This window comes from Rhipicephalus microplus, chromosome 8 (assembly GCF_043290135.1).
Source record: "Rhipicephalus microplus isolate Deutch F79 chromosome 8, USDA_Rmic, whole genome shotgun sequence".
In the NCBI taxonomy this organism is placed as follows: domain Eukaryota; kingdom Metazoa; phylum Arthropoda; class Arachnida; order Ixodida; family Ixodidae; genus Rhipicephalus; species Rhipicephalus microplus.
Window position 1 is genome coordinate 19,333,466 of NC_134707.1, and position 19,874 is coordinate 19,353,339.

Below are 19,874 nucleotides of genomic sequence, written 5' to 3' on the forward strand. Positions count from 1 at the left end.
GAAGTACTGGTTTTCTGGCGTTTGTAGTTGCGAGAGCTTGAAGACACGGAGATGGGCACCTTAAATATTTACTCCCAACTGCTCACCGTTGCGCTGCTGGCCACAGCATCTCTCGGACAGCCAGAAGATGATCTGACTCTGCAAGCTCGCCTAAGTCCTGTGAGTGAGGCGTCGCCAATTAATGCTTCCGAAATATTGCGCTCTACACGTTGGTCGAATAAGATCAGGTACTCCAGACTGGCTCGCCGGCGTTACTTTAAGCGTACCTCTCTTAAAAGACGCTCTGTCCTCCTTGGCAGGTCAATTTTAAGGTTGGTTAGTTGCAGCAGCCATGGTCTGTGGTGTCGTTGTCAATACCCCGACTAATTCATTCTAGAATGAACGTGCCAAGGACAAGATGGCGCATTTTGTCAAATATAGACTTCCTTATCGAAACTTCGACCACCTTAACTGAAGCAACTATTCCTATTCAATAAATGCCCGTAGTACATTGCGTTTCTATCCGGCATGCTCCCACCTTTACGAGTAAGTTTATGAGAGTGACTATGCATGAGAGCGACGTTTTGGAATAGTTGCATGCTCCCTTTTATCGATGATGGCGTAATCCTTGTATTGTAGTTAGGGGTGTCTCATGAGATCTTTTTTATGACATATTTGAAACTTTTCACTTGCGTACTTGCTTGACAACCTCAACGGATTACAAAAGTAGCACTTCATCGGAAAACCTGCTGCAGTTTTTGATATTACGGTCTGTTCACATCTCCGCAAAAAAAAAAAAAAACAGTGCCAGCAAAATTAAATACATACAATTGTAGGAACTTGCAGTTTGCAAAGTAAAGTGCTATCTCAAAATAGGAAGCTAAGCGCATCACATTGTAAATTTGATAGCATCCTGTGTTTTGATAGGCCGAAAGGGATGGTTCATTAAAAGGGAGCGTAAAATTCCGCACACGCGGCGTTTGTGGACAGACGAAACTGTCCGCTCGGTGCATTTCTGACTCGGCAAGAGTTAACAACTCACCGCAGTGCGAGCTGATAAAGTACAATGGCTACCCGTGCGAGAGGAGCTACGCGACTACAGATGACGGGTACTTGCTCGAGGTGGACCACGTTCCTCACGGACGAGAGGCTAGCCCTTCCACCGCCAATAATCAAGCGACACCTCGCTTTCCGGTGCTCCTTCTGCCCGCCTTCACGAGCGCTTCGGATATGTGGTTCCTCAACCCACCATCGCAGAGCCCTGGTAAGTGTCGATCAAACGCCTTCCATTGTTTCGTTTGATGTGTTTGATGTTTGCCTTACGCCGACATGTGAAACTGATTGGCCTGACGGAAGTTGGTAATCCGTGCTATGTTGCCCTACTCCTGTTTCGGACCTTCCTTCAGGTACATTACGTCGCTCACACAACTGCGCTACGAATGCAACAGTTCGTCCCAATGTTTTCTGGAACGTATTTTTATGGAACGCTCGTTTGCGGCAATTGCTTGTTTCCTTTCCCTTCAAAGTGCTGAAAATGTGCCTTCCAGTCGTTTTAGGAGAAACCGTTGACCACGTAGCAGCACAATGTCTTATTATTCCTTCACAGAGTATAGCCAAACTGCATAGCTCTTTGGACGCCTTATGAACCGATATGCAACTGCTACGACTGTTTAGCACAAGGCTCTCGTTACGAAATAGTTGTTCAGCCTCACGCTTACATACGTGATGGCCCTTTAGCCTTACTGAATGACTTTGCATACAAAAAGGCCATGCACTGAGGCTGAAAGGCCTTTGCGTGAGACCATCTATAATAGTTGCGAACGAGAAGAAACTGTTCGTCAGCTGAGGTATACACGAAACATTACTGAGATTAGGTAACCGATAAGTAGAAGACTGGATAGCACCTGTCACTCGTCACGACAGTGAAAGAACCTGGTGAATGAGCATGAAGGATAATGTTAGAAAAATGCAGTTATGAAGTTTCGCGTTTTATATGGTAGGTATGGATAGCTCAATTTCTTTGAAGGTGTGTGTAAAACCCATTAGTATAACTACACATAGCCGCCTACACCATTTTTGTAGTAGGTTTACTGCAGTTTTGGCTATTTGCTAAATATCTACGCATCCGAGCCTCCTACACTTGGGTAAAAAACTCTAAACACTAGGGTCAATAACGGTCGATAGCGCTTCTTTGTATTGCTTCTTTGTGTCCTTAACGTAGGGGACCAAAACTGACCTCATCAAGTAGGCCACAGTAACGTTAATGTACCCGGCAAGAACCAGGACAATTAAAATCAAAAGTAGAAAGCAGGGGGCCGTTTGAAACGTTGCCATCTTACATATGCCCCATTTCTTTAGTAAATTTGACGTCAGGAAAGAGTGATTAGGCAATCGCCCGATGTTTACTTTCCTTTTCTTACCCTTCTACCACCTTGAAGTTTTGACAGAACTCATTTGCCTTAATTCGACGTCGGGATGTGCGAAACATAGAGACTTATCTACAATACGACTGAAACCTGCACGCCTAATCTGAATAATAGATTTTATTTTATGGTGACGCTTAAACACTTGGTGACCAGATGGGGTGCCTCAAAGAAAAAAGTTAAGAACTGTCACGCCTCACAAGAGATCATATTGAAAAAAAAAAATGAATATCACATATTGCAAAAAGTCCACAGGCCATATGCAGCCTTTGCATTACGTGTTTGAGACCTTGACATCATTCGGTGCCTTAACGTTTGTCGGACGTTCAGTTATTAGTAGTTAGTACCTCCAGTGAAGCGCAGCTCTCCTAAAGCTTCACAAATACAGTTTCACTAGAAGCGTAACCAATGACGACCGTTTCTTCACGACAGGTTTCCTATTAGTCGACCGGGGTTTCGACGTGTGGTCCATGAACTCGAGGGAAGCGAAATCGTATTCTAACCATACGACGTTGTCGCAGTCAGAGCCCAAGTACTGGAGATGGAGGTAAGTTTCGCACGCCGCTCTGAATTGAGAACGTTGCAAGACGAACGCTGCGATAAGTACTACATTGCCGTTCAACGAACTTCTTTTGTTTTTGGAGAGAAGTTAACTATGTCGCTCTCGCATGACACATTGGTAGCTTTAGAAGGCCTTGCAATAAAGTATTGTTTTAGGCTATGCTGTGTTTGGCATAATATCACCGTAACTGAATTGTTACTATTGCTGATGTTTGGTACACCGAACTGTCAGATACCAGCTTCCTCGTAAAAGGTGAAATCTAAACTATGACGCCTGTTATCGGCAAGTTTTGCTGAGACTAGGCGCGACAAATTTGTAGCAGGCATGCGATGAAATGAAAGTAGACTCAGAAAACACTTGAGATATTAGACCTTTTTAAAAACCAAAAACAAAATAACTTTCGCAGAAGCTCATGATGGCGTAGAAAGTTGACGAAACGGAAAACATGACATTGTTAGAAGCGGATACTTTCTTAGGTCATGCCTAAGATGACAATCAGGGCAAATCAAGTCAGATGTTAATATGTATTTTTATAAATTTGAGCGTAAGAATCAACATATCATTCAGTTGCGAGTAACATTTGTAGTGTGTATGCCTATTTTATTTCTTCTAGTTTTCACTGTGCGTCATTTGCTTCAAGATAAACCATCACCAACTCACCCAAGTTTTTGTTCAATTGCAGTTTCTCACATGTCGTTATTCTGAACATGACAATGCGAGGAATTCTCAGCAATCTGGTTGTTGATAACAGCACAGCGAGAAAATTCCGGGGGAACTTGTCTGTGGACGTCCTTTAAGAGTTTATTTTAGGGAACACAACGCCTAATGAACATCAAAAACACATGAGAGGAGAACAGGACGTGCACGGAACAAGAATTCGGCGCTTGTTCTTGTTCGTTCTCACCTTATGTGTTTTTAATGTTCATTAGGTGCGGTGTTTTGTAATGAACCAGCACCAACCAGTTCACCTGACCACCCTCGTAAGTCATTTTAGGGACCGACTACCAGTTTTAATTGTACCTGCGTTCGTTAATGCAACGGAAAGCTTACCTTTGTGAGCGGCTAATCACGGAATGGTAACCCTGACATGTCGCCTTAGAAGACGACATTAACGAAGTGCGCGCGGGGCACTGGCGCTGTGGCACGAGCGCGAGCCTGGCGTCGAACGCGGGCCAGGAGTGACTCCAACGCCTGGGCTACGCTTTTGAACTTGTTCACGTTTCCTGTCCTTTAATAAATCGTCTACAGTCACAAGCGGCTGTACAGACGTAACAAACCCGAAAAACCCTATCAAGCATTTAATAAAATAATTTTCTATCACCGGTCACTGCTATGAAACGCACAACACCTGCCATGAACACTGGGGATAGAGTGCTTGAGCAGTACGAGCTTTGGTATGGTGGTCTATACTGCGAGCTCGTGCGCCGCGTCTCTATAAGTTCTAGCTTCCGCGAACGCAGCGCTGCTTCACAGCGTCCACTTAGTTTTGCATTGCAAGCAGAACAAAATAGAGAGGGAGCGAATACAAAAGTGCAGGCTATATTCTCAGTATTAATTATGGTGCGCCTGAAAACATCAGACTGCACACAGCGAAGTGAATGACTACGTAGCCCAGGTTCAATGACCTTTCACTTGGCGGTGTGACTTACCAGATTTCTGTGACTTCAAAATGCGACGTAAAAGTATAAATTCTACTCGCATGGCGAGGAGGGTGATAATAGGATTCACTGCTTTTGCGTCTTTCCCATTTACGCCAGGATGTATTGACACGTTCTAGCGAGCTTTTGGTCCCTCCAAACTTTGCTTTGTCCTGCTGAGTACAAACAGGAAGCACTTATTGAGAATCAAGCAAAGAGTAGGCGTACTTATTGGCTCAAAGAAACACGCTCGCAATATACAAAGGAAAAAAAGCGCTTGATGAACTAGAGTATTTGGACATCCCGTTCCGCACAATTAAGTGGCCGACAAGGGGTTCAATGCTGCTTCTGTTTCCGTTCTGGCTTTTCGATAGCGGCGGTAATTGTTCCTCTATGACTCCCAGCTTCGATGAAATCGGGCGCTACGACGTGGCAGCCTGCGTGGACCACGTTCTCAAGGCCACCGGTGCCCCCAAGCTCACGATAATGGCGCTGTCCCAGGGTGCAGCCATAACTATGGTCTTCCTCTCGACACGCCCGGAGTACAACGACAAGGTTACCGAACTTTTATTACGCGTTGGCACTGTTTATTAGCTGCTTCATTTAAAAACTAGGACCTGTTGGTTTCAGAATAAGAATGTGAGAATAAAAGAAACGCTTGAATGAGCTTTATTGGCCCCAGTGGCTTAAATTCAGGGCCTACACTGAACTACTACAATACTACTACTACAACAACAACTACAACAACAACTACTACAACAACAACTACAACAACAACTACTGCTACTACTACTACTACTGCTACTACTACTACTACTACTACTACTACTACTACTACTGCAGAAGTAATACATTAACGTCATTGTTATCTTTGACAATGGGGTAATTGTAAAAAAAGCACCGTAAAAATAGATTGCGAAATAAGGCCCGTAGGTTTCAAGAGGTCAGCTGCAAACGAAGTACAAACAAGAATAGTTGCAGTTTTGCTTGCCAAAACAACCAAAGGGTTGTACGGGATGTCGGTGTAGGAGAGTCCGGAAATTTCGACGTCCTAGAGTTACTCAACGTGCGCCTCCATCCAAGCACGTGGGCTCCAAACATTTCGCTTCCCTCGGATATGCGGCAGCCACGACAGGAATTCGATTGTGCAACCTTCGGGTGAGGAAACAAGCACCTTTAACACGACATGTAACTGCTTTGTCCGTTTAGTAACCATAATATTTTTTTTATTTTTTTCAATAAAAGATTACATAGGGTTTGGGCTAGGAATGTCAGCGGTAGTTTCGGCAACAGTGCGTGGCAGGCAGTGAGAAAGTAGACGTATTCTGTTGATGTTTAAATAATGCATGCGAAGGATGCCAGTGCAAAATAAAAAAATGTAGGCATTATAACAGCAGCGGCAAAGCATACAAAAGAAAATATGAACATTGCATGTTGTTGAAAATTCTCATTGTAAAACACACACACACACACACACACACACACACACACACACACGCACACACACACACACACACACACACGCACGCACGAACGCACACACACACACACACACACACACACAAACACAAACACACACACACACACACACACACACACACACACACACACACACACACACAGTGGCACTGTTGTGGCTCAACTATTCCTTATTTTTGCTTTTCTAAAGTAACTCCAACATCCCCCCTTTTCATTTCCTGCATTGTTCGCAGGTCAACCTTGTGATTTTGTATGGTCCCGTGGCTAACATCACAAATGCGGGCCAGCCAATGTCCATTGCGGTGCCTCTGCTTCCACCAGTACTTGTGAGTGACTGTGTGAATAAATGAGTTATCAATCTGCTATTGTCACTGAGCATCGGTTGTAGCTCTACGGCAATGTTGATTTTTGCAGGCTATTCAAGGGCTCCTTGAGCGCGTCATTTGTATTAGGAACTATAACTATCATAACCATTCTCTTTATAGCATGAACCCATTTCCTACCTAACCACCAGCTGTGAACCAGGGTCACAGCATTAGTAGAAAAAAAATATCCATGAAATAATGCATTTATCCGCTGCAGCGCACTCCACCTGATAATGAATATGGGGATAAGTGAAGTTCTTGTCATTTTACTACTTGATTTAGGGCTAAATAAGCAATCTATCTTGTCGGTCTTTCTCTTTCATGCCTCCTTATTAATGCCAGCCATTTAGTTATTTTTATTCACACTATTTTACACCCCGCGTGAATGCGCTGTTTTAAAAAAAATTACCTAAATATGTATTTATTCATTTAGTTAATTTCAAACAGATCCTTGAGTCTGCACCTTAATCGACTTCTGGTAGAGAATGGACTTATTTATATAGCAGCGGCCAGAATCGTTGAGTGAATAAATGAAGTAATCGATCAAGCAAATACTCAATCAATGGAAGTTGATTATTCTAATACCCAATTCACATTTCACCAAAACTTGACCGCAAAACGAGTTAAAGCATTTTCGTACCGGTAACATTGCAAAAAACAACACCAGGCAATCATATTACAGTCGAGTTCAAACATGCATAACCAATTTGACGAAAACCGTAATCCCGGAACCATTACTCCTTTACGCAGCTGGCACTTGACCCTTTGTCCACGGGAACTTACGTTGGAGCAGGCAATGTCGCTCAAAGGGTTTTCTCGAGGATTTGTGAGGTCGCCACGGGCCGGCTCTGCTCTGCTGTGGTCACACTAACGCTCTTAAGCAGCCCACTCCAGCTGAATAAGGTAAGCAAGAATACTGGTTCTCGCGAAAAAAAGTTCGAAGAATTTCGATTGGCGTTATGGTATACCTTAGCGCTTTACGCGGTAGGCTGTCTACGCATGTGCTGCTCTCTGCCGAACAGCATTAGATGCATAAGCACGCTATTAGCGCCATAGCCTGCCGTTATTTAGGCTGTTGATCGAGAGTATAGCCTAAATGTAACACTTCATTACACATAATTCGTAACCATAATGAATCGCTAAACGTAACACTAATGCATGTGCTGTGATTTATGACGCTTTCTCTGCAGCTAAGTAGGATCGTCTGACAATAGTAGTGGTCAACCATCTTTAATACTTCGTGCAGAAATTAAGATCAGGCAAAGCGATGGTTCATCTTAGGGCTTATTTTTTGCGGACCATCAGTAGAGTTAATGACCAAACCCAACTCTCGTCAAAGTGAGTTGTCTGGGTTGGTACTTAGGCTGATGACACGGTATTACAAGAGCAGAATATCTTGCATTCAGCACGCACATGAGCAATGTGTCTTTCTATCTTTTCTGGCGGACTGGGTAAACGTTTTGGGTTCGTTTTCTGAAACATTGAAATATCCTTCATCATTGTCATAAATCCAGCCAGCCATGCTTCCTACGTTGAGCTATAGAAATACCAAATCGCTCATCGTGGCATGGCCCTGTGCTGTTGTTCAAGAAGCATCTTGTTACGCGCTTAGGTTACAACTTCCTTAATGAGCGTGACCACATCGTCGTGCATGAGTGAATTGCCAGTATTCCAACAACCATGGATCTTTTATAAAGGCTTTCCTCCTGTTTGCCCAGCTGATCAACATGACATTGTCCAATCGCTTGTCATTTCAGACGCGAATGCCTATGTACGTTGGTCATTGGCCTGGGGGCACGTCTGCACAAAACATGCGCCACTATCACCAGGTAATTTGTTTTGTTCTGCAAAGCACGCTTTTCACAAAGCGACCTTCATACTTGGAGCCTTTGCCGCTGCTTGTACGGGGCAGCATGGTTACCGCATCCTCTGGAGATGTAACGAGTCCTTCGAAACGGCGTACTTTTTTTTTTCAGATGTACAAGGCAAAAAACTTCGTGATGTACGACCATGGTGGGTTGGAAAATTGGCGGCGGTATGGCCAGGTAAGCGGAACAAAAGAAGTAGAAATCTCTTCTGAATCACAGAATGGGATATGTAAGGAAAGTCAACTTTGATTTTTTCATTTTTTCACGCCCGGAGTGCCATCATTCCATATTTTGAAAATGAAATGTACATGACGCTGTTACCAGTACGAAGTACCAATTATATACACTGCTGAATAAGAATTGATGTGTCCATGTGTGATACGACAAGGCGGAAAATGTAATAGCTAGCTGTGCATGATTGATTGTGAAAATTTTCGCACTTCACTTCAACATTAGATCGGGTGCCTTTTTCTGGGTTTAATACTTTCAAAGATTGGAACACCATTATGAAGGGCAAGTATTACATTTTTTTGCCTGCTGATTACTGTTTTTTAAACGTAATCACTGGTAGGAGTTGTAAAGCGTAAAATATCTTATCTTTTCTCAACTGCAGTAAATCAATTTTTGTGTGTTATTAATTTCGTAACAGCCTTTTAGAACGCTTATAGCCTTGTGATAATTCAGTTTAATGAAAAGTATTTCCATTCAAACATCATTCTTGAATATTGTGGTTTTGACATGAGGACAGTACAAATAATAAAGATGCATTCAACACATTTTATGTCATCTTGTTAATTATTTGACAATTATTCAAGATGAAGATTCGCTTTAAAAGGAGCGACGAAAGACAAGAGTGGGAGTGTACGAGCGATCACTTATTGCTTTTAAACAAATCTTCACTTGAGGGTGAACAAATTGGGCAAGCATTGTCAAATTATTGCTCGTAACTTACCACTAACCATCAAGAGGAAAATAAAACACAGCTGCATCTTGCTGGTGCTGGCGCAGACACCTGAGGGCTTAAAAAAAGTATTCAGCTTAAATCGAGGTTGACGCAGCGAGTGATGGAAAATAAAATGATAGGTGTAACCTTAAGAGACAAGGAGACAGCAGAGTGAGTCAGGAAACAATTCGGATGTTAAGGATTCCATAGTTTAATTAAAGAAGAAGAAATGGACAAAGGCTGGGCAAGTAGTACGCAGGCAGAATAACCACAGGTCTTTCAGGGTAACCGTTGGATTCCCAGGGAAGGCAAATGCACGAATGGGGGATAGAAACTTCGTTGGGCCGATGATAATAAAAGTTTCGCAGGTACAACGTGGCAGCAGGAAATAGAAGACTGGGCTTGTGACACGTCGTCAGTGGCCAGTAAGCACTCTGGATATCACTCTCGTGGCTTTTGCCACTCAGGTTGGAGCGCTATAATCTCAGCAGCAGTTCGCCAAGTGACTAGTCCTTCGTCTTTTGACCAGCTAGAATAATATCGGATGTGTCAAGCAAACAAGCCTTGAGCGTAGTTTTCAAACGGTGATTCAGAAATTCTCACTTGAAATTTTCAATTCGACCTCTATCCCTATGCCCCTTGTCCTTTAACCAGATAGAAATAAAGTTGGTAAATAATGATTCAACAATAACTTCATTTATTCATTGAATGTGTGGAGGCATTCAGCACAAGAGACAGCGTGACTACTGTGTTCATGGCACCATTCTGTACCTCGCACTGACGTTTGCAGATGGCGCCACCAGCCTACCCACTTGAAAATATCAAGACTCCCATTGCTGTATTCTCATCTGAAGGCGACTTAATAGCTGACACCCTCGACGTGGCGGACTTGATGGAAAGACTGGGATCGAACGTGATTTTCCACCGCATTGTTCCCGAGAAAAAATTCGGCCACCTGGACTTCGCCATCGGACACAACGCCAATGAATTCCTTCACAATGTTGCCATGGACATCATCGAACAGCACGCGACACGTAGACCGCAATATGCCCTTTGAGAACACAGCATTTCGTTTCTTGTAGCAATGCCAACCATCTGTCAGAACTTTCTGCAACTGCAGCAAAAAGTAAATGCGCTACATTTTGGCGCTCCAAGTGATCGAACTGTTTTTTTTTATAAAAAAGGGGTGTTTTTTTTTGTTGCAGACTAATAAACATGAAAAGCAAAGCGCCGTCCAAGGAAGACCGGTAATTATTTAAAAAGTCACCAAATTTTAAACCTTAAACATCTTGACTAAGTGTGCATAATGGAGAAACCTACCAAGCCCCTTCCCGTGCGCAAGTGCTGAATCAGCAGCATTCACCAAGAAAACGTTAAAGAAGCTTAACAAATGTGAATGCGATAGCACTTGATAGCTTCTCTTCATCACTTTATAGTTGAGGTGCACTTTTCTTTATTCGTTTTTTGTTTGTATGCTTTATTTTCTGCTTCCGGGCACTTATATCCATATATGGCCATTTCTGAAAAGAATGTACTACTTGTCAATCAGCGCCTTGTCGTTTTTCATCTTGTCGTCCTTCGCTTGTCATTAGCTAGCGCTGTTTGTCATGCATCACCAACTCACATCATTGTTTGCGTTAGTTCAGGCTTGTAAATTAAAGGTTGTTTCTGGAGTGGCAAGCTGCGTAGAATAGTCGGAACACACGAGAACGAACTTACAATTTCAGTCTTCTCTTTTGTATTGCAATACTTTCGCCCTTAAGGACTCGCCTTCAGTCTGCTTACCACCTCATCAGCATATGGTGGTCATGTTGCCAACAGAGAGCCCCGATTACAGTCGCCTGTATAGTGTTACGACAGTGAGTGAATTCAGAAACAAAGGCAAGTTTCGCGAGCAATGGCAGTACCTGTTCATAACTCGTGTTCCGAGTTTCCTTGCAAACGTGTCTTGTGTAGGTATGTGTAAGTACTTCATACAGGATATATGATGCTCTACGGGCGGGTTTGTCATTTGAGTACGAAAGCTGCACGGCTAAGTGGATGGGGACTGACCATTGATTTAGACGTCTTGAGTCGCCTCTTGTAGGAAATGTGACATTTCACCATTTATGGCCGAGAAAAACGGCACTTAGGGATAGTGCTCTTAAGGAGGCCGATAGCTGCAAAGGACTCTTAAAAATGCATTCGTTTAGTGAAAAAATTCAAAACATGGCCGCTGAAATAATGAATGCCTTGCAGAAAGCTTCCAACTTAGCCGCCGGATCGACATTCAAATCTGCATTTCTTTAGGGCGAAATGATGGAAACTCTCTCCACCTAGGTGGACACCTTGGTTTGTCCGCCTCAGCCAGGGTGCTCGGGTGCTGATACGAAGGTCTCGGGTTCAATTCCGGCAGCGGCGGTCACGGTACAGTTCTGTGTACTGTGTGAATTTAGTGCATATTAAAGAACATTAGATGGTCAAAATTTCCGCAGCTCTATGCTGTTCCGGGACGTAAAAACTTTACCATTATTACAAACATATTTTTTTTCCGAATCTTGTTTACAAATCATGCTCGAAGTAGTGAAGTATAGGGTCAGCCATTATGACCTCGCGTACAAGTTTTTCTAGCTCCAACTCAAGTGCGCTTCTTCAGGCAAACAGAAAAATGAAGATTAGAAAAAAAGTGTGAAGCCAATTGAAGGTTATTTCACATGCCGCGATTTCTACTTAAAATATCGCTCTGTTCACTCTATTCGCTGCGTTCGCAAGCTCCGCTGAAGGTAGCTTCATTTTACATGAATTTGAAGTTCTCTGTGACTTTGGTTTTGCGATTGACGCGGCAAGCAACGGTTCTTGCCCTTCTTTCTGGCAGACAATGCAGAATATTTGAAATACAATATAACAATCTGTAAGTTTGCAATATTAAGTAACTCATGAACGGAAACGAATGCAGACGCACCTTAAGTATGTTAAGAACTCTTTCTTTTCTCAACGCATTTCAAAAGGCGCCAACCGGCCATTGCGAAAATAAACATGTCAACGCAACTTTGACGGCTCGGCCTGCCCGATCATATTTCGACAGTTCTAGACCGAGAAATCGCTGCGCTGCTATGAACAGAGCGAAAAATTTCTAACATGCAGGTCGCTCGCCGCTGACTGATGCGGTGAGAGCGAACTGCCTTTTTTTTTTCGTTGTGAGTGAATTTGGAGCCTGAAAATTACCTCAATTTGTGTCATAAGAATCGTTTTTACGTGGGTGGCTGATACGTATTCGGAACAATGTTCTTCTCTGACATCTTTGATAGAGCTTCCAGTGCACAGAACAGTCAGGTTTGCCGTAACAATTACACGCCCGTGCGTGTGCCTCAACGACAGTGCGGGTGTAAATATCAATAGATAGTTTGAACTGACGTCACTGAAACCACAATGTTGGTGCAACAAATGCATGACCATATGGCGCACGCAAGCTTTAAGACACCACGTATTAATGCTATCATTATATTTTGCTATAGTACCGCTCCTGTACAGCTCCGTGAAGTAGTCCGGCTCGGCTCGCGTTTCGAATGACGGCCGTGTTCAGGCAATCCCACTGCACACAATTTGATACGTCTGCTTACACAGCTATTTGTTAGGGCAATTCGACACAAGCTCCTTCGGCGAGTCGTCGGAATATCTGCGGGGCGACGCACGCTTACCTGAAGACGAAGGCGCCATTTTGACTGTGAGGTGCACGTAAAATGTTCGACGTTCCAAGACGCGCAGAAAACGTGAAGCGACTCTTCGGAAAGCAACAATAGATCTTAATATCTTCTTGGTGCATGCAGTGACCTGCAGTTCTTATTATTATTTTCACGCGGAAAACACGGACGCGCTTGTAGCACTATATTCTGCAACGGTGGCACATTCCCACTTTGGCGCCGTAGCCTTCCTTTCATTGCCACAGAAAGTTGTCTCCGAGCAAAAGTACCTTACAGAGCTGTGACCATGACGCCACGTTCAAGTTATCGACATCAGAGCTGCAAAAGCGGGTCTTTTCCACTCACAGGTTGCTTGCAGTTGTGCTTGTCGAGTCAGCCTGATGTCTCGCAGGCGCGAACAACATGCTCCTGTTATCTCTTCCGATCAAGGCATCGTCGCGTTTTCGCCAGGTTTGCATGCTGGCTGTCACAATGTGCAAAACGCCCATTACCACCAAATGATAACGATAGTGTAGAAAGAAGTTGCGTCTTGTTGAGGCCATAAAGAACATCGCTAATTTTCCCGTTTAAGGTTTTTTTTCGACATCAAGAGCTGCGGGACACCCTGTCTACGAGCTATGTCTAAATCACCGGCACAGCAACGTCTAAATTATTTGCAAGTAAACAAACGAAAGTTGTATTAAGTAGCCAAGTACAGCGGGCAACATTACGGTATCGATGCTTCCGAGAGTACCAACGAAACTAGAGCAGGCAGAGAGACTTCATTTATTTATTTATTCATTCTCTCAAGTGCCCCAAGATGACGCTGGGGCCCTTGTGAAAGAGGGACAGCTAACATAAGGCATAAGGCTAACAAGAGGCGAATAAGCAAGGTCAAGAAACTACCTTTGTGGGCCTCGTATTTTGTAAACGCCAGCTTTCCTGATACTTTCCACTATAAACATCCTGGCTGCATTGCTTATTATCGGTCTGGTTTCAAACATATCCCCATAGGTTTCTTGCCAGTCGTGCTTAGAGGCCGCATGCGTATATTCTCGCTTTCATACATCGTCTGCACACTGTGGAGGCTAGCGAGAGTTCTTGCAGTTGATGCGTTCGCAACGAAAAATAGTTTAATGTTCTTACCGCCATTAAGGTATTTTTTTCGTTATTACGTCGAGAAGTAATCCATGTTTTTGCCTTACAAACGAAATGCCGTTAAACGTCTGTCATCATGTGGTTCGATAGCTTAGTTTTGACATGACGTCACACGCACGCTCTTAGCTGTACGTGCGTCACGATGGCAGCCATCTGGACTTACTATCATGAGACAGCGTCAGCACAGGGGAGGACACCAGAGTTGTTTGGTCTCCACGTTCTTTTCTGCTCACCATGCTTCCTCCTGTTCGCCGTTCACGCCAAGGGGGAGCACAATGAAACGCGAGGGTGCACTGGCACTAATCAAATGACACGCGAGCGACCAGAAGGCGCGCGGAGTTACACATTTTGCTGGCCGTAATTCTTGCACAGCTTCAACAGCGTTGCACCTGATGTGTGCAACGCAGTAGAGTAAGAATGAATCATTGTCATCATCATCGTTATTTTATGCTCGTTGGATTCTCAGACTTTAAATGTTCGCTCTCAAACCTTAAGAGGAATAAGAAGCCGAAGGGTTCTTGAAGACTAATCAGAGATCATCATAGTAGGTACATTTCCGTGAGCGTCAAAATTTCTTTCTAAAGTTTGTAACGTTCATTATGTCATAAGAACCCTCAACTATTGGCCAATGCCCCACAGTGGGTATGAGCCATACGAGAAGGTCAACGAGAAGAAGAAGAAGAACAAGGCTCGTCGCACTGCACGATTCATGGTCGATCTCCCGTGGTGGGTTGAACCACTTCTCTTCGGTCCAACCAATCAACTAGTCGCACGTCCGAAAGCATGCCCAAGCACGACACGTCTAAATCTAAGAAGACTTTAGTAAAGCGCATCTTCCAGAGGCGAAAAGATCCGTGGAGGACGTCTCCACTAGTTCCAATCACGGTACGGCGCGACGGTCATGTACCCTTGAAACCCGCAGGTACGTCGGCCTACCCCAAAGAACTGCCTCCACCACTCCTCAAGGCGACTGCACCCAACCTTATAGGGAGTGCCCCGTCAGGTGTTGAGAACGCACGGGCAAAACCTAATGAAGCGTCACCCCGTCGTGTTCATAGCGAACCGACAGCGCCTGCGAAATCGTTACCACGGACCATCAATTTCACCAGGCCCAAAGGGAAGAAAGATTCGGAAACAGCGACACCAAAAGAGACGCCGTCTCCAGCATACAGAATTGCCATAGCCGAATCCGAGGCAGCTTCACAATCGGAAACAATGGCCGACATTGAAAAAACGAAGGCTTCTACAATCAGAACTACAGCCATGGAAGAAAAGAAGGCGCCATCCTCCGCAATCGCCAACCACTCGACCAAGCATGAAGGGTTGTTGAAAACAAGGGCCAATACCGTTTTTAGAGTACTGGACAAATCACTTCCCCATTCAAACCGTGCTTTGGATGCCCACCATGGACCTCAGGCATCAGCGGTCGTTGCAACGGGGGCGAGACCAAGCAAAAGAACGAAACCATCAACTGAGACTAACATGAACCAATCGAAAGATGTGCCACCGCCCGCAGAAAAGACGACCGCGTCCAAGTCGAAAGACCTACCGACACCATATTACACTGCGCGCACTCTTACGATGGACGTCGAGCAATCGTCGGGTTTCACCGAGTCCCCGGTACAGAGCCTGTTCATCTTCGGCCACGGCGGCTTTCAGAGGGTGGTGCTCGTGTTCGCCTGCGTAGCCGTGTTCGTGTCCTACTCGCAGAGCTTCCTGCTCGTCGTGGAGTCGCACCCCGTAAGATACTGGTGCGAGACGACGAACCAGCGACCCGCCTCGGCTTCGGCTCGGCCTTCCGTCGAATCGAGGCACGCTGCCATACCACTGTTCGCCAACGACAGCTACGGCGAGTGCACGCGATTCGACCCTGCGCCGATAAATGGCACCGACAACTCGACGAAGGTGCGATGTCTGAGAGAGTATGCGCACTATCTCTCCCCATTATTAGGAGCGAAGCTTCTTAGGCCTCGATCCCACCGTCGGTGCCATCGCCATCAGAATTCCCTGCTCCGGGCAAGCGCGCCAAGCAAAAAAACCATAAATGTGCGCTCCCTGGGCAGTGAGAGCGTAGGCGCGGTGGCAGATGGCTCACGCAGAACGCAGCGCCGGGCGCACCCCACGCTCACTCGCTTATTCATACCCGACACCGAGCGCAGCAAACGCTCTCCCCACCCGCTCCCCACTCTACCGCCTTTGTAAAAGCCAGCAGCGAGATCATGCGCATAATCATATGCGTCCCATTTCTAAGGAGCTTCGCTCATGGATTGTATTCGTACACAAAACAGCTGCCAGTTTTCAGATGCGAAACATCTTACATAAGAGCGAGCTTGATCCGATGACGCCCTCTCTCCACTGCACCTGCGCGTCCCTTCTCTTTCCCCTCCTTACGCTCCCCCTCTCTAGCCTGGCAACGCCGACGCAGGCAGCGTCTAATAGCGAGTCGCTTGATTGTAAAAAACCGACTCCTCGCGCTGCACAGCCTTTCACTGGCCACCCCGTATATATGGGCATTGGATTTAGGCCTACAAGGTAGTGCGCGTGGGAGATTTCTCATGTGCGTTGTTGAACAACAAAAATTTGCCGCATGCGCTTTAACGGAAAGCGAACTAAACCGGATAGTCATGATACTGGATTACCCGTATGCATCTGTAATGCTGAACGTTTTATTAAAGTGAATAAGCAGCTGATATAGCAGCCAAGGCTTCATTGCCGTGTCCCGAATTATGTGATGTGCTCAGGAGCACTCTTAAGTGGTTTAGCTTCTATGCTGCATATCACCTCCTATCAGCGCTGTAGACCTCTTGTTCCAATGTACGTTTTGTCATCAACTTTCTAATGTGACGTAGACTGCCGGCGTAGACTTTCTAATGCGACGTAACAGCAGTGACCAGTCCGACGAAAACGTCTTCATTTTCCCCTGAAAGCCATGTGCTTAGGTTAGTTAATTTTGCTTATGCTGAATAAAGGAACCCACAGAGCAAGTGCAGACTTTGACGCTACAGAAAATTTTCACAAGTGTTTATTTCGAAAAAAATATCCAATGGGCTGCAAGTGAATGGGGCATTTTATAAACCTCGGTGGGTGTTTCCTCTGTTTATTAGAAATTTATAAAAGTGTGAAAAGAGAATGTTTTTGCTAATTGTCAATGATTATCACGTGTTCTCGCAGCGCAATGGTTGACGAGATGTGCTGTAGAAGATCCGCGGTTTTGCAATGTAATCAATATTTTCTGTTCGTATATACCTTACATATATCCCGTGGCAAACAGGCAAGTTCACCGAACTTGTTGTCCAATTACTTGCACGCATGTACATCGAAGGGTGTACATGGCTCCGACAAACGAAAAACCATCTGGCATTGGGCTGAAGAGCAGCCTTCATTGGCTGTGCCATTAGTTACGTCGTTCTCAGTGCCTTACCCAAGAACGCGTGCCATTGGCTGCGTTGTAAGTGACGTCGTTCATCCCGTCGCAGCCATGGCGCCCAGCACGCGTGCAGCAGTTTTTACTGAGAGATTCTACATGGGTAAGCCACAGGCGACTCTAGAAACGCACTAACAGTGAAAACGTGAGAAGGACTCGCATTAGCCAGGCCGATAGTGCAGTCCGGGCACGAAACAGGCCCGGGTAGCCAAGTGCCGGCAGGCTGCATACCAGTGCTTTGGCAGTCTTCCAAACCACGCTAAATTGCGAGTGAGAATGCAGGCGCTGGTGGCTAACGGATCCTCTAAACCACGCCGCATAGTTAGCTCGTGATTTAAAACGCTTGGAACAATGTGGTGTTGCGGCGAATGTGATGATGGCAGGAATGCATTCGCTGGGCGAACAATCATCACATTCACCGCAACACCTGTGCTCGGACATAATTGTCACCTATGAAGGTCGGTAGCGGTAAACCCACGTGACGCCACTGACGAGGTTGATGTTTCGTTTCGGGGGTGTAATGAAAGGCCCATGTTTCACCTCTCGTGACGATTGAGTAAAGCCTGTCCTTGTTGCTTCCCTTCAAAAGGAAAAACCCCTGCAGCACTTGTGGTTCAGCTGAACAGGCATGCTCTTTTCACCATGAACCTCAGTCAGTTGCCGATGAATCTTTACGCACGGTAACTGCTCGAACCTCGCTCTTGGCGGGAGCAACGATCAACGCTTTCATCTCTGACGGCTGCCAAGTAAATACTGAGTGATGCAGTCAACTGCGGACAGGTGCGTTTGGGAGAGGGGAATGCACTGCGCACGGCACTGTTGTCGGACTTAGTCCAGCACCTTCTTTCGAGGCTACATCACATTGGTACAACCTTCCTATTAGGTCTCATAATATCTTATGCTCTGCAGGTGCCATGCGACCACTGGCAGTACGATGAAAGTGAGTCAAGGTCGACTATTGTCGCTGAGTGGGACCTCGTGTGCCAGCGGAGCCGATTGAAACACGTAAGCGTGATTTGAAATGCCTGCTAGAAGTAACGAGGAACCACGACAAGCGCGCGGTTTTTTTTTCTAGATGAAGTCAAGTTCTAGCTGTCTGGTCCAGGGTTGGTGCACTGTCAGGCCTTTAGTTGCCTTTGTCACCACCTCCTCCCACTTAGCCACTGGATAAGTTATGCCTGTTTTCATTCAATGCTAAGCTTAAAACTTGAAATTTCCACCTCATAGAAATTACCTACGAAGTTGGTTCTACACTTATACAGCTTAAGGCCAGTCAACAGGCTCTGCAACGCACAGGAAAAGCTCGCGCATTTTTCCTGCGCTTGACCAACCCAATTCGAGGCGCAGTGACGTCACCTCGGCTATCGGTGACGTGGTGCAGCACACAGCTCGTCCATTGGTCTAAACCAGGCCTCAACAAAGACTAATTAAGTCAAGGAGGGTTTAAAAAAATTGCTTGAGTGGAAGCTCCCGCAATGCTTTGCCAGCACCTGTGACGCCAGCTTTTGCCCTTCAAAGAACTCAGAAACATGTTATTTTCTGGTGGGTCCAGTTATGCATCAAGTGGCTTTGATTTGTTAGCCTAAAGGCTGCGTTAATTAATAATTAAAAGATCGTTGTTTCCGAAGAAATAATCCGCAGAGACTAGTATCGGTAACTTAAGCTCCAATGAAATTTGCCTTGAATTCGAGGCTTCCTAAAGGAAACTACACAAGGACGCACTTTGAGCACTATCTGACCCGTAAAGGTTTCTACGTTGAACTCGTTGAGCACGCGAGGAAAACGCTCCTTCTGAATCGGCGAACACAAATAGCTCATCATGCCCCTAGTAAGATGGCTGCCGCAGCTGCCACCTTACAGTTGACACGGCTTCACTCGTGGGCAAGAATTTCCACTCCAGCAATTTTTTAAACCTCCTTGAATGAGGTCGACGTCGCCGATCACCGAGCTGACATCACTCCGCGTGGAAGGAGGTTGGTCATGCGCAGGAAAAATGCACGAGCTCTTTTTGCGCGTTTCGGAGCTTGTTGACTGGCCATTTAAGGCCACCTAACTACATTCAACAAACAGTGACAAGCTTGCCATATTTATCAGGCTACATGACGCATGCCTCCTTACGAGATGTGTGTCCTTAGGACATCCTTGTGTGATGATCTCTTCTGGACTTTTCAATTCTTAAAATAAATGAAATATACACACATGCTGCTTACAAAGCACGAAGTTCTATGCTTGCAGCGACCTTGTACCAATGTCCATTCCGTGGTGCGAATAATGGCTCGTCTATGGGCGGTATCTGTCTGCGTAAACAGACTATGCGTAAAACTAGCACTCAGATCATCATAGCCAGGCAGCGCAGTAGTAGCTGTGAGGTACTAAA

The 19,874-nt window shown here is 45.3% G+C and overlaps 3 protein-coding genes across 3 annotated transcripts in view; 2 read left to right on the forward strand and 1 right to left on the reverse strand.

The window, feature by feature from the left end:
• Positions 1–10,414, forward strand: LOC142768847 (tear acid lipase-like protein). Its single transcript, XM_075871222.1, has 9 exons — positions 1–159; positions 1,027–1,243; positions 2,835–2,949; positions 5,006–5,156; positions 6,314–6,406; positions 7,196–7,348; positions 8,203–8,274; positions 8,422–8,490; positions 10,047–10,414. Exons 1-9 carry the CDS (start codon positions 52–54, stop codon positions 10,311–10,313), a joined length of 1,245 nt encoding a protein of 414 aa, XP_075727337.1. The 5' UTR covers positions 1–51; the 3' UTR covers positions 10,314–10,414.
• The window catches only part of LOC119165235 (cytoglobin-1), a 137,293-nt gene that overhangs the window by 47,797 nt on the left and 69,622 nt on the right, over positions 1–19,874 (reverse strand). The window lies entirely within an intron of this gene.
• LOC119165236 (organic cation transporter protein) overlaps positions 10,387–19,874 on the forward strand; it is a 21,440-nt gene continuing 11,952 nt past the window's right edge. Inside the window, exons 1-2 of the mRNA XM_075871221.1 lie at positions 10,387–10,503; positions 18,407–18,502. Of these exons, the coding sequence (XP_075727336.1) occupies positions 10,387–10,503; positions 18,407–18,502 (213 nt within the window). The remainder of the gene's footprint in view (positions 10,504–18,406; positions 18,503–19,874) is intronic.

What these genes read in the sequence shown, in the direction of transcription:
- LOC142768847 (XM_075871222.1), top strand. Translation starts at nt 52, where the DNA reads ATGGGCACCTTAAATATTTACTCCCAACTGCTCACCGTTGCGCTGCTG. An exon ending in TGCAAGCTCGCCTAAGTCCT is followed by an intron (nt 160 to 1,026) that starts GTGAGTGAGGCG and finishes AACTCACCGCAG; the next exon opens with TGCGAGCTGATAAAGTACAA. An exon ending in GCCCACTCCAGCTGAATAAG is followed by an intron (nt 7,349 to 8,202) that starts GTAAGCAAGAAT and finishes TTGTCATTTCAG; the next exon opens with ACGCGAATGCCTATGTACGT.